The 12,912-nt window shown below is 43.8% G+C and overlaps 1 protein-coding gene across 1 annotated transcript; it reads left to right on the top strand.

Annotated features, from left to right (window-relative positions):
- The first annotated feature begins 1,672 nt into the window (after window positions 1–1,672).
- Window positions 1,673–4,273, top strand: LOC141640378 (uncharacterized). Its single transcript, XM_074449183.1, has 3 exons — window positions 1,673–1,775; window positions 2,553–2,710; window positions 2,939–4,273. The coding sequence occupies exons 1-3, from the start codon at window positions 1,673–1,675 to the stop codon at window positions 4,271–4,273; spliced, it is 1,596 nt and encodes a 531-aa protein (XP_074305284.1).
- The last annotated feature ends 8,639 nt before the right edge of the window (window positions 4,274–12,912 follow it).

Raw genomic sequence — 12,912 nt, 5'->3', positions numbered from 1 at the left:
TAAGCAACACACATTCATCAAGAATGTATGGGTAGAGTATAGACAATATATTCCTAAAATTTAGTTATTTTCTAAATCCACCGCAAGTTTTACTTTTAATAAAACTTTTCGCTACCATCTATGCAGTGCACGGGTTCAAAAACTAGTAAAAAGGTTAATTGAAAAGTGATAAGAAATGCGACATAGCATAGTTAGATGCTTCTAAACAGCATAAAAAACACTCCTTAGAGCATTCAACAAAATCTAGCGGCAATAAACACAACTAACTTTTACCATTCCTTATTCTCTTAATCACCATCCATCTCCCCCTAACAAAAAAAAACGGTACATTCAATTATTCATCCCGGATTCAATGACCCAAATCACCATTATTACATCTTACACGTTACACCTTAATTACCATTTCAATGCATTGTTTAGCTTACTATTATTTCACCATCAACTTGATGGAGGATTTTGCCTCTTGATATTCATACATTTCCCCTCTAAATCATAGCTACTTATGGCAACAAATCATTGATTAGCGTACTATTACTTCACCCATCAACTATTACTGTGGTCGGAAGGTATTTTCTTGATCTCTGGCTCTACGTTATCGGACGTTATACTTTATTAATGAGTAGTTTGTGTTTATGTAAAGTTAGGTTGTTCTATAAATCAATAATACTGGTAACGGAATATTCTGTGCTATGATTTTATATCCATGCTCCATTTTGAATTACTCTGTTTTGATTAAGATTACTCCCATTTAGTTTACCAATACAATTTTGCGGCTCCACAAAATATGGACATTTGTGTGGTTTAGCATCAACTCCTTATATTTAGTTTAATTCATTTACATGTTTTTTTTCTTTTCTCAACTTCCGTCTAAAATTATTGGTATTGTTATCATCATTGTTTACTCTATGACCAATTACGTTGTATGTATACGTTATTGTTATGGATAAAAATACCACTTATCACCTGTGATGTGACATTATTCTACTGGCAGAAAGAGTGGCAATGGGTGGCAACGTGGCACGCGGTAATTGGTAGAAGAGGGGAGAGAGGGATCGCTGATGTGGCATATTGTGGACCGTGGGATCAAAAAGCAACAAACACAATGTGGACCAAAGAGGAAATTCACGTGCAAATAAGAGAAGGAACTGAGTCAACAAACAAACCCCTATTTTTTAGAGGGTTGACCTGGTATTTAGCAACAACGCAGATGCAGCTCAAAAACCCTAGTTCTGATTCCAGCAACTATATAAGGACGAGGAGAGCAACACTCAAGGCATTCGAAATTCAACCCAAGCAACTCGACAGGTCACAAAAATCCCGTCTACACTTGGCGATAATTCACTAGTTAAAAATCAATCTTGTATTTTCTTACTTGGGCGTTTACTCTCGATTATAGTGCAAATTTGGTGGGATTCCGACTCCCCCGCGATTGTTCCCACACCGAGTTTTCCGCGTCACCAAAAATCCTCCGTGTCATTTTCTTTCATTTCGTCTTTTCTTCGTTCATTGTCATTATTGCATCCAAACCGTAATTGGCATTAGATTAATCACTATCACTCACCAATTAAATTAATAACTCGATAAATTTTTACCAAAACAGTTTGGTGCCCACCGTGGGGCATAGTGATCATTTTCTATAGCCAAACCTCGCAAAACCAAACCAGCCGTCACAATGTCCGGAACCAGCCAAAATCCTTCCAACAGCCAGAGCATGTCAGCCCTGTCTTTTGGAGCAGGACTTACTTCTGCATCCGCAGGATCGTTGATGCATCCCCGTCGGCCTAGATGATCCCCACAAGATGTCGACCAGAGCCATGCCCCAGCCTCAGAAGCCACCGTAGATTCCAAAGGCAGCAGGTGCATCCAGTCAATCCAAATACACTAGGAAAGCAAAATTTCCCGAGCAGAGGTGAAGTCGTATCCGTGCTGGACCAGAAGGCTCAAGCGCGAGAAGTTCTCCGGCGAGGATCTCCGCCGATCCGACGCAGTGATGATTCGTGATGGACACTGCGTCGGGCCGTTGAGGATCTAAGGAAGGACAACCGAACCCGATTGCTCGATCGTGATAGCAGATCCAAAAAACCAAGATTAGCACCGAGGCTCCGACTGTAACCCGGTGGAAGATCGGGTCGATCAATTCCATCAGAACTAGTCACCAGACTGGACCTTACAGGAGTAGCACCCAGCGAACCAATTGAGCCCAGAGGATTGGGATGCCTGTCATTTGATAATCCACCCAGTCTGCAGCAGACAACAGGTAATGCTTTGTTTAGCACCCCATCACGATCTGACCTTCCACCCTTTTCAGGTACCCCCGCACACCAGACATCAGGATGACAATCTGGACCTGTCATCACGCAAAGAATTCCATCCTCGCAACCAAGACACCAAAGGAGGCCGGATCGGAGGATTACAAGCAGACACCAGGATGGCAGCCTGATCCATAATCGCAACACCAAGAACCAAATCATCCAAAGACTGCCAATTTTCTGAGCGCCTTGGCTAGGAGGTACACCTACTGGTTCTTTTTCCGCTGCTTAACCCTCTTGCAGGAGCAAGTAATTCGCTGGAGCAGCAATACCAGGAGCTGAGGGAGCTATTGTATAGGATACCAGGCGTAGCCCGTCCGTTGGAGAAAGCAGCCAGAGACAGCTATGCAGACTCCCCATTCGTGGATGACATAGCCCTAATTGGTGTTCCTAAAGGATGTGTGCCTCCAGCCATGACGCTCTATGATGGAACCACGGATCCACTTGCCATATCAACCACTACAAACAAAAAATGATGGTGATAACTGCAACTGGATCTCTAAAGGAAGCTTGCATGTGCAAAGGATTCAGATAAACCCTGTCAGGAGCAGCCCTGCAGTGGTTCGTCGGCCTGCCGAACAAAAGCATATCTAGCTTCGCCAACCTAGTCAATGCCTTCAACCAAATAGCCCGCAAAGAAGCAGAAAGCGGAGAAGGCATCAAACGACTTTACCTGGATAGTGCAAGAGTTCGAGGAGTCCACCCGTGATTACTTGAATAGGTTTAACAAGAAGAAGGTGTCTATCCCAAGATGTGATATAGCAACCGCTATACAAGCCTTCCGTCGAGGACTGCGCCAGGATTCAGATCTTTACAAGGATCTGACGAAGCACCCTTGCACTACCTTTGAGGAAGTACAGACAAAGGCAATTGCTGTCATGAGATTGGAGGAAGACTCCGCACCAATTAGAGGTATCTATGATTCAGACCCAGTATCCAGAAAAGCTCCAGTAGAAAAGAGGAGTGAAAGGCCCAAACCCTACAGCAGAAGCGTGAATAGAGTTTCTGGAAATTCTGAAGGAAAGAGCGAAGCAGATCTGCCTCCGAAAGTAAGTGAGTATGGTTTTACTACCAATATTGCAGGACTATTCAAAGCCTTGAAGGAGCTAGGATGCAGAGTCAGATGGCCAAAACTTCCAGAAGGAAACCCCAGCAGTAGAAAGGACACAGGCAAGAAGTGTGAATTCCACGGCAGCAACACCCACGACACCGATGAATGCCACTCCCTCAGAAAGGAAGTCAAATTCCACTATGATCAAGGAAACCTAGATCACCTCCTACCTAGAAACAAAACTAGAGTGAACTCGGCAGATCAGGTTCTGCCATCTCCTCCTCCTCAATGCACTAGAACTGTGAATGTTATTACAGGTGGATCAGAGCTGTGTGGGCTGACATATTCAGCAGCAAAGAGGCACGCAACCAGAACTAAAGGAGACAGACCAGAAAGCTCCTGCAGGATTAACCGCCAGAATCTGCCGTCAGTCACCTTTGACGAAACAGACGCATGGTCTGCTCCAGAACAGCACCATGATGCTTTAATCATCACGCTTCCTATAGGAAATTGCGAGGTGAGAAAGATCTTAGTGGACACCGGAAGCTCCGTCAACTTGATCATGCTAGAGAAACTCAAAGGCATGGGATTCACCGAGAAAGATCTAGCAAAGAAGGCGGTGCCCTTGGTTGGTTTCAGTGGCGAAACAAAGCACTCCCTAGGAGAAATCATCATCCCAACCTATGTCGGAGGTGTAAACAAGCAGGTAAGGTATCTGGTTATTGACGGACTCTACTTACAATGTGATCCTTGGCAGGCCCTAGATCCACGAGATGAAAGCAATCCCCTCAACATACCACCAGTGTCTGAAGTTTCCAACGCCTTGGGGGTGCAAGAGATACGTGGGGACCAGGAAGAAGCTAAGGATTGCTATAAAGTGGCTCTGAAGTCAACAACTAGCCCACCGGCATAGCAATTACAGAGCCAGTGCATCCAGGACGAATATCACTACTACAGATACAGGCTATAACAACGGTCAAAAACCGTTGTTATATAAAAAAGCGGACGTTGTTAAAGCGTCCGTTGTAGAAGGTTTTAACAACGGTTGGCTTACTTAAGGAAACCGTTGTTAAAACTATTAACCACGCTTTATGTATTAAAACCCGTTGTGGAAAGTGTGACTCAATTTTGGGGGAAAGTTATAACAACGGGTTTTAATATACAAAACCGTTGTTATAACTAAAGACAACGGGTTGTTATAAAATAACCGTTGTTGTTTGTTCTTAAAAAATAAAAAAATTAAATTAAATATTACTAGATGCATGCATAATTACGGCTGTTAGAATTCGATGCATGCATTATTACCGACATCACTTTGTACATATGAACGGATAATATGGAATGAGAAGGGTTAGTAATAGGATTTGAAGCAAAGATTATTGAGAGATATGATGATGATTATGGCACAACTTCCTAACATATTTATTAATTAAAAAGCAATTAACTCAACCCACACATTGCTTAGTATAAATACATTGCATATCTCAACTAACATTTCCATTATCTCATATATTCATCTCCAAACTCTAATCATAAAACAAACTCTACTTAATCTTTCAAATCAAACTCAAAAAACTCTAACAAAATGAATGATTTCATCCTAAAGACTCTTACCATGATCGAGAACAACAACAACTTCATCCGCCGGTTCCTCCATATTGAGGAAAGTTTCAGAGCTACCTTGCGGAAGCTCGATCCGCATCAAGCACGCCAAAGAAGATGGCTTGACGGAGCGGCGAAATAGCGGCTATATGACGATATAGCAATGCGAACGGAACCTCAAATAGCCAAGGAGGAGAGGATGGATACGATAGAGCACAATAAGATCCTCCATGAAAATATAAGAATTGCATTTTTACATATGTAATTTTTTTTTTTTAATTTATGTATTTATAAATATATATATATATATATATATATATATATATATATATATATATTAATTATGTTTATCTTACTTCTTCATCTTGCTTCTTCATTGTTTTAGTAACTAATTATGCGAACAATACTTAAACAAATAACATAGTGGTCGATAAAAACACATATATGCAAAAGAAATAAATAGAAAAAGAAAATAATGACGATGAAACTAACAAAGGATTTGGCGAGATTTACCTGATAAATACCGAACGTAATAGACGATGAAATCACAGTGACGGCGAGAAGATAAAGCGACGATGAGAAAGAGAGAAATAGAGAAAGAGAGAAAGAGAGTGTATATGTGTTTTGTGTTTGTTTGTCTCTTTGTGTTTGTGTTTGTGTATTAAGGGTTGTGTTTTGTGGGTCGCAGCAGACTTGTTTGTGTGGTTTATAGTATGGAAGGTATTGACAACGGTTATTAAACAACAACCGTTGTGAAATATGTTTTAACAACGGTTGTAAAAAACACCCGTTGTCAAATATGTTTTAACAACGGGTTTCTTAAGTAACCGTTGTGATTACTTTTCACTAACTTTGCGCCAATTTTGCGCCAAATTATTAACAACGGTTCCGCATGTGTGACCCGTTGTTAAAAATAATAACAACGGTTTTTATAACCATACCCGTTGTAATTGATTTTAGTAAAATTCGCGCCATACATTCTACAACGTCTATTGTGATTTTCGTGAATAATCGTTGTTAAAGGGGCGTTGTAGTTGCCTAAATTTGTAGTAGTGTATATTGAGCCCCAGCAGGCAGAACTAGACGAAGTCAACCTGGACGCACTGCACCCAGAGCGAACTGTGCTCATTGGATCTGAATGTACAGGTAACATTCATGAAGAACTCGTTCGATTATTGAGAACTAACATAGATTGCTTTGCTAGGTCACATGATGATATGATAGGGATAGACCCAAGTGTGATAACTCACAAGTTAAGTGTGGATCCAAGCTATAAACCTGTGCAGCAGAAAAGAAGAAAATTTGCTTCTGAAAGGAACCAGGTCATAAACCAAGAAGTAGATAACCTGCTTGCTGCAGGAAAAATTCGAGAAGTAAAATATCCAGAATGGTTGTCTAATGTGGTGGTGGTTCCGAAGAAGAATGGGAAGTGGAGGGTCTACGTCGATTTCACGGATTTAAATAAAGCTTGCCCAAAGGATCCATTTCCACTACCACACATAGATGCCATGGTGGATGCTACTGCAAGGCACGAGATGCTGATATTCCTGGATGTCTGGAGCGGATATAACCAGATAAAGATGCACCCCAGTGACCAGGAAAAGACAGCATTCAGATCCGAGCGAGGTATCTACTGTTATAATGTCATGCCTTTTGGACTGAAAAATGACGGATCTACCTATCAGAGGCTGGTAAACATGATGTTTAAAGAGCAAATAGGCCAAACTATGGAAGTTTACATAGACGATATGGTCGTCAAATCGAAGCAGGCTTCGCAACACCACCAACACCTGACAGAAACTTTCAATACCCTCAGAAAATACCAAATGAAGCTGAATCCTACAAAGTGCACCTTTGGAGTATCTAGTGGAAAATTTCTGGGGTATATGGTGACCCAGAGGGGGATAGAAGCCAGCACCGAACAAATCAAAGCAATTCTGCAGTTGGAGTCACCACAGAAACCGAAAGACATCCAAATACCGACGAAGAGTGGCGACCCAATGCATTCATATCCAGATCCTCGGACAGATGCAGGCTGTTCTACGATGTACTTAGAAAGAGCCAAAAATTCGAGTGAACGGAAGAGCATGAGAAAGCATTTCAGGAGCTGAAACGTTATCTCAGCACCCCACCACTCCTGTCAAAGCCAGAGCCAGGAGAGCCACTATTCCTGCACTGCTCGATCCATGATAGCGACGATCGGTGCGATTAGTACGACAACAGGAAGGATCACAAAGATCCAAAGATATCGCATCGAAGCCTTTGCTTCCAGCAGAGACCAGGTACACGTCACTAGAAAAACTTGTCCTTGCACTAGTTACTGCATCCCATAAATTGCGTCCCTACTTCGAGTCTCATACAATTTCTGTGATAACTAATTATCCTCTTAAGACTATCATGAGAAAACCAGAATTTTCAGGAAGGATGGCTAAATGGTTCGTGCACTTGAGCGGTTACGATTTGAAGTTCGAACCCCGTACGGCCATAAAGTCTCGGCTCGCGGACTTCGTGTCGACTTACGCCAGCCTCTCTCGGACCCGGGCGAGAACAGGACATTCTCGAGTCTGGAAGAAGATAAAGGGGAACAAGTATGGGAGCTACATGTGGACGGAGCCTCCAATGCCAAGGGAGCAGGAGTAGGACTGGTCCTCAAGTCACCCTAGGGAGATCTCATAGTCCAGGCTGTACGATGTGAATTCAAGGCCACAAACAACGAAGCAGAATATGAGGCATTGATCCAAGGTCTGAAGCTGGCTCTGGATCTGAAAATCAGACACCTCCAGGTTTGCAGTGATTCTAAGCTTATCGTTAACCATGTTAATGACTGTTATGAGGCCAGGGATCCCCGAATGATGGCATACCTAGACATAGCAAAGGAGCTGAAAATCAGATTTGCCACGTTCAACATCAAGCAAATCCCCCGGGACCGAGAATGCGAAGGACGCACTAGCCACCCCGGGGGCAACCTTCAAAGCAGAACCATCTCCACGATACCAATTGTCCACGTGCTGGAGCCAGCAACACTAAAATCTCAGCAAGAAGCAGAAATGGTGTGCAGCACTAGCAGTGAAGAAAATACTCCAGACTGGAGGAAACCCTACTTAGACTGGCTGCAGAATAATGTCCTACCAGGAGATAAAAAGGAGGTAAGGAGCTTTAAAATGAGAGCATCCAGATTCATACTAATTGATGGTGTTCTGTTCAGGAAATCCCTTGCTGGACCCTACCTTAGATGCCTGGATCGGGAAGAGTCTCAGGCTGTTTTGCATGCTCTCCACAGTGGAGAATGTGGAAACCATGCAGGGGCAGAAGCCTGTTCAACAAGGCACTGAGGCAGGGATACTTCTGGCCCACAATACGCAAAGATGCCATGGAATTCGCAAAAATATGTGACGCTTGTCAGAGGCATGCCCACATTAGCCACCAGCCAGCAGAGCCTCTGCATCAGATTATCTCACCGTGGCCCTTCATGAAGTGGAGAATGGACATCGTGGGACCATTACCCAGAGCACCAGGAAACAAAGTCTATATGCTCGCCATGACGGACCACTTCTCCAAATGGATAGAAGCAGAATCATCCTCTCAGGTTACAGAAACCCAGGTGATATCTTTCATTAAACACAATAACATATGCAGGTTTGACATTCCATCTGAGATTATATGTGATAATGGGTCCCAATTCATTGGAAATAAGACAGAAGCTTTTTGTGCTAGGTGGAATATCTCATTGCAGAAATCTACTCCTAGGAACCCCTAGTCCAACGAGCAAGCTGAATCCAGCAATAAGTATCGTTGAAAATCTGAAAAAGAAGCTAGAGGAGATTGGGGGCAAATGGGCAGAAGAGCTACCTTTGGTTCTCTGGGCTGACAGAACCACACCCAAGGTTGCAACGGGGCAAACCCCTTCACTGGTGTTCGAGCGACGCAGTCATTCCATCCGGTTAGGGTCCCAACCCACAGATATGGATGCATAACAGAAGATCGGAATCAGGTGGAAATGGCAAGCAGTCTGGACACGATAGATGAACTCAGAACCAGTGCCCAGATCAGGATGGCTTCCTACCGACATACTGTGGCTAGAAGTTATAACAAGAATGTAAAAGTAAGAACCCTGCATGTAGGAGATCTGGTCCTGAGGAAAGTCTTCCAGAATACCAAGAACCAACAAGCGGGAAAATTCGCCTACAATTGGGAGGGGCCATACCAAGTAGAGAGCACAGTTGGAAATGGAGCCTACCGTCTCATGACTATGGAAGGGCAAATGGTTCCCAGATCCTGGAATATCACTCACTTGAAAAAGTATTTCACTTAAGTCACCAGCATGGTCAGCAACTGGGTACTCAGCCTACCAGATACAGCTCAGCCAGGTTCTAGATATTGCGTTAAATATTTCCTGGCTCTAAATATTTTTATATCTCTAAATAATTTTCTATCTCTAAATATTTCTTTATCTCTAAATATTTTTCTATCTCTAAATATTTCTCTATCTCTGAATATTTTTTTGACTTTGAATATTTTTCTGGTTCTAAATGTTATTTCTGAGTTCAACATTTCTGGTTCTGAAACAACCTTATTTGTATTTTAACTCTAATAAATTTTAAGTTACAGAACCACTTTGAATGTTTTAAGTATAGAATCCCTTTTTATTTCTTTCAAATGGCCAAGTGAATAAAATGCAAACTAATCTGGCAGAGTCTGTATTCTTTACAGAAGGCGTGTGTCCATGGCTAAGCACGTACAACCGGGACAACCAGCCTCCCGCGATGCATTAGCATCCACGCAAGCCTGGCTCCTCTGAACGAGTGGGCATACTAGACCCCTTAGCCAGCATTCAAACAGCGATGACCAAACAAACGACGTGCATGTACAAACCAAAGCACCAGAAACGGTATGACACAAAGATATATCTAGCAGAAATACTTAAGTTCAAAAGCAAAATACGTCTGGCACCAGAACCAGATCAAAATACATCAAACTGTTCAAAACAAAACTGAAATGTTACGCCCCACAGGGCCAAAAACTAACTAAGCATGGTAAAAGTCTTTCAGACGCAGAAAAAGCTAATCTATGTCAATGTGATCCACAGCCCACGTATAAATACCGGTGCTGAGTGTCGGGAGCGGGGAATTCACCTCTTCCTCAAAGACTGGATCATCATCGGCAGGCGAAAGACCAGCTCTATCAAGCCGGCTAGCGATCCGAGTTTCGAGCCATCGGGAAATCAGCAACAAGCCTCTCCTCTTCAGCTCCCAAGTCCCAAGCCGAATGCTCTCCATTCTGGAACGCCTTTATGCACTTAATCTTCGTCTCCAGAGCAGCGTAGGATAGAGCATTCACCAAAGTCTCCCCGAGCTCAGCATTCTTCTCTTTCAACACTTGCACCTCAGAAGCCTTCTCTTCCTGAATCTGGGAAACACGAGCCTCCGCATCAGAAGCACGTTTCTCAGCCTCTGAGGCACGTTTCTCAGCTTCTGAGGCACGTTTCTCAGCATCAACAGCAGACTTCCTAGCCTCCGCAGCACGTTCCTCAGCCTCAGCAGCATTCTTTTCAGCGCCAGAAATCCGCCCTTCAGCAGCAGAAAGACTGTTCTGCAACCTCTACTTCTGAGCACCCTCCTCCAACAGCAGACTCTGAGACTTGTCTAAATCAGCCTGAATTTTAATCCTGCCCTCATTAGCTGCTTTCATCTGCTTCTGAAAATTAGCATTTTCTGCTTCTAGGAGAGGTACCTTCTCCCGCAGATACAGAGCCATATGGAAGGACTGTCGCACCAGAACAGAGTGTCAAAAAAAAAAAAAAAAAAGCTTGAAGCAGTCAGTGTCCGTTTACCTCAAAGGAGTGCTCAGCTGCACGATCCACCAAATCATGCAAAGCTCTGCTGTCCAACGCAGACCTAAGAGCAGGAAATAGCAGCTGGTTCATTAAGCCCAGGTTACGCGCAGATTTAGCCTTGCCAAAGTCGTCTGGAAGTGTTAGGGCAACAACCCCAGTAGTAGGAGCAGATTTGGAAGTAGAAGTAACCCTAGAAGCAGGAGCAGCTCCAGAAGCAGGAATGGCTCCATACGCTGGGATTGAAGCAGAAGCAGACGTGGCTGTAGGAACAGGGCCGGAAGCAGAAGTAGGTTTGGGAATAGAAGGATCCCCAGAAGCAGATAACCCATGCCCAGGAATTGGAGGTCTCACGGCTAGAGGAGTGGCTTCGATGGGAATCTGCTCCTTAGCTTGACCCGCAACATCAGACCTTCTCTTGGGACGAGGTCCAGAACCAGGGGCAGGGGTGGATTTTCTCTTTTTAGCGGGCTTGGTAGCAACCTCGACACACTTCTTCTCTCTTAGAGCCAGAACGTCATCCAGTGAAATTTTTGCAGAACCTGGAAGCAGGGAAAACCAAGTCAAAACTAGAAAATATCGAAAATCCAGAAACAGAACAAAGTCAAAAAGAAAAGAACAACGCACCAGTCGATATTGATTCACATTGTTCTTTTTCCTCGGCTGCTGTCTCCTTCACCGTAGAAGCAGAATCCTGAACCAGATTGGGAAAAGTCCAATGCTCGGGGGGTGGACCAAATAGCTTGGAAAGACACGCAACTTCGTCAGGAGATGGGGGCAAGTGGCACAGATCTGCACAAAGAACCAAGTAAGGAAGTATAAGCGCCAAAGAAAAATGCACAGAAATAAGAGCATGCAAATACCGTTAGTTGACCGCCAGGCGCTGACAATGTAGTCAGTGGGAGCAGGAAGAGTATCCACTTTCACGAAAATGAAGCGGGTGAACCACTTGCTATCATCCGACTTCACGGGGAAGATGATGCAATTCTTCTCCCCGTTTCGAACCCGGATGGTCAGTTGACCCCAACTAAGGGACCTTACCGAAAACAAGTGTGCAAGGTCGGGAGACCGATTTCATAACCGAAACGGCTATTCATAGCGTTAATAGCAAGCAAAGTTCGCCAAGTATACGGAGCTACTTGGCAGATAGCCAAGTAATTCAGGTTCAAAAACTCCTGAATCAGAGGAGGAAAGGGAAACCTCAGACCCAGACGGAAAGCGTACTCATACAGACATATCCACCCCTCCCTCACAGAGTCGGCTTTTTGGCCAGGGGTTTGAATATGAAACACCACGTCATCAGAAAAACCAAACGTTTCCTTGATATAAGCTAGATCTTCTGGAGTAAAATCGGAATCACAGGAATGCTTGGAGGAAAGCACACCGCCGGAAAGGAAAAGGTCAGGCGGCGTCAAGGGATCCGCGGCAGAGGTCGAAGAAGCGGTATTTTGAGACATAGCAAAGAAAAACAAGGAACGAAAGTCGAAAAAAGGGGAAAGGAAGATGAAGTACCTGAACGGCGGCCGGAAAACTGAGGGTCAGTAGTGGAAAAGTTAGGAGGTGATTGTAAATTGAAAGGGAGTTGGGAAACCGAGGGGATGTGATATAAAGGAGAGAAAGGGAGTTTATGGGGGAGTAGGGGATTGAATGTGGCGGTTGAGGACATTAAGTGGGAGGTTATCAAAGTTGAAACAACTGCAAACACTTCGTCAGTTCTCCGCATCACAAACAGAAATTTCCGCCTAAAAAATATTTTGAAACGGAAATTTGTGGGCAATTGTTATGGATAAAAAATACCACTTATTACCTGTGACGTGGCATTATTCTACTGGCAGAAAGAGTGGCAAGGGGTGGCAACGTGGCACGCGGTAATTGGTAGAAGAGGGGAGAGAGGGATCGCTGAGGTGGCATATTGTGGACCGTGGGATCAAAAAGCAACAAACACAATGTGGACCAAAGAGGAAATTCACGTGCAAATAAGAGAAAGAACTGAGTCAACAAACAAACCCCTATTTTTTAGAGGGTTGACCTGGTATTTAGCAATAGACGCAGAGGCAGCTCAAAAACCTTTGTTCTGATTCCAGCAACTATATAAGGACGAGGAGAACAACACTCAAGGC

The sequence above is a fragment of the Silene latifolia genome, unplaced genomic scaffold, assembly GCF_048544455.1.
Source record: "Silene latifolia isolate original U9 population unplaced genomic scaffold, ASM4854445v1 scaffold_79, whole genome shotgun sequence".
Taxonomy (NCBI): domain Eukaryota; kingdom Viridiplantae; phylum Streptophyta; class Magnoliopsida; order Caryophyllales; family Caryophyllaceae; genus Silene; species Silene latifolia.
Note: the sequence above shows the minus strand (reverse complement) of the source record. Positions and strands in the feature narration are given on the sequence as shown.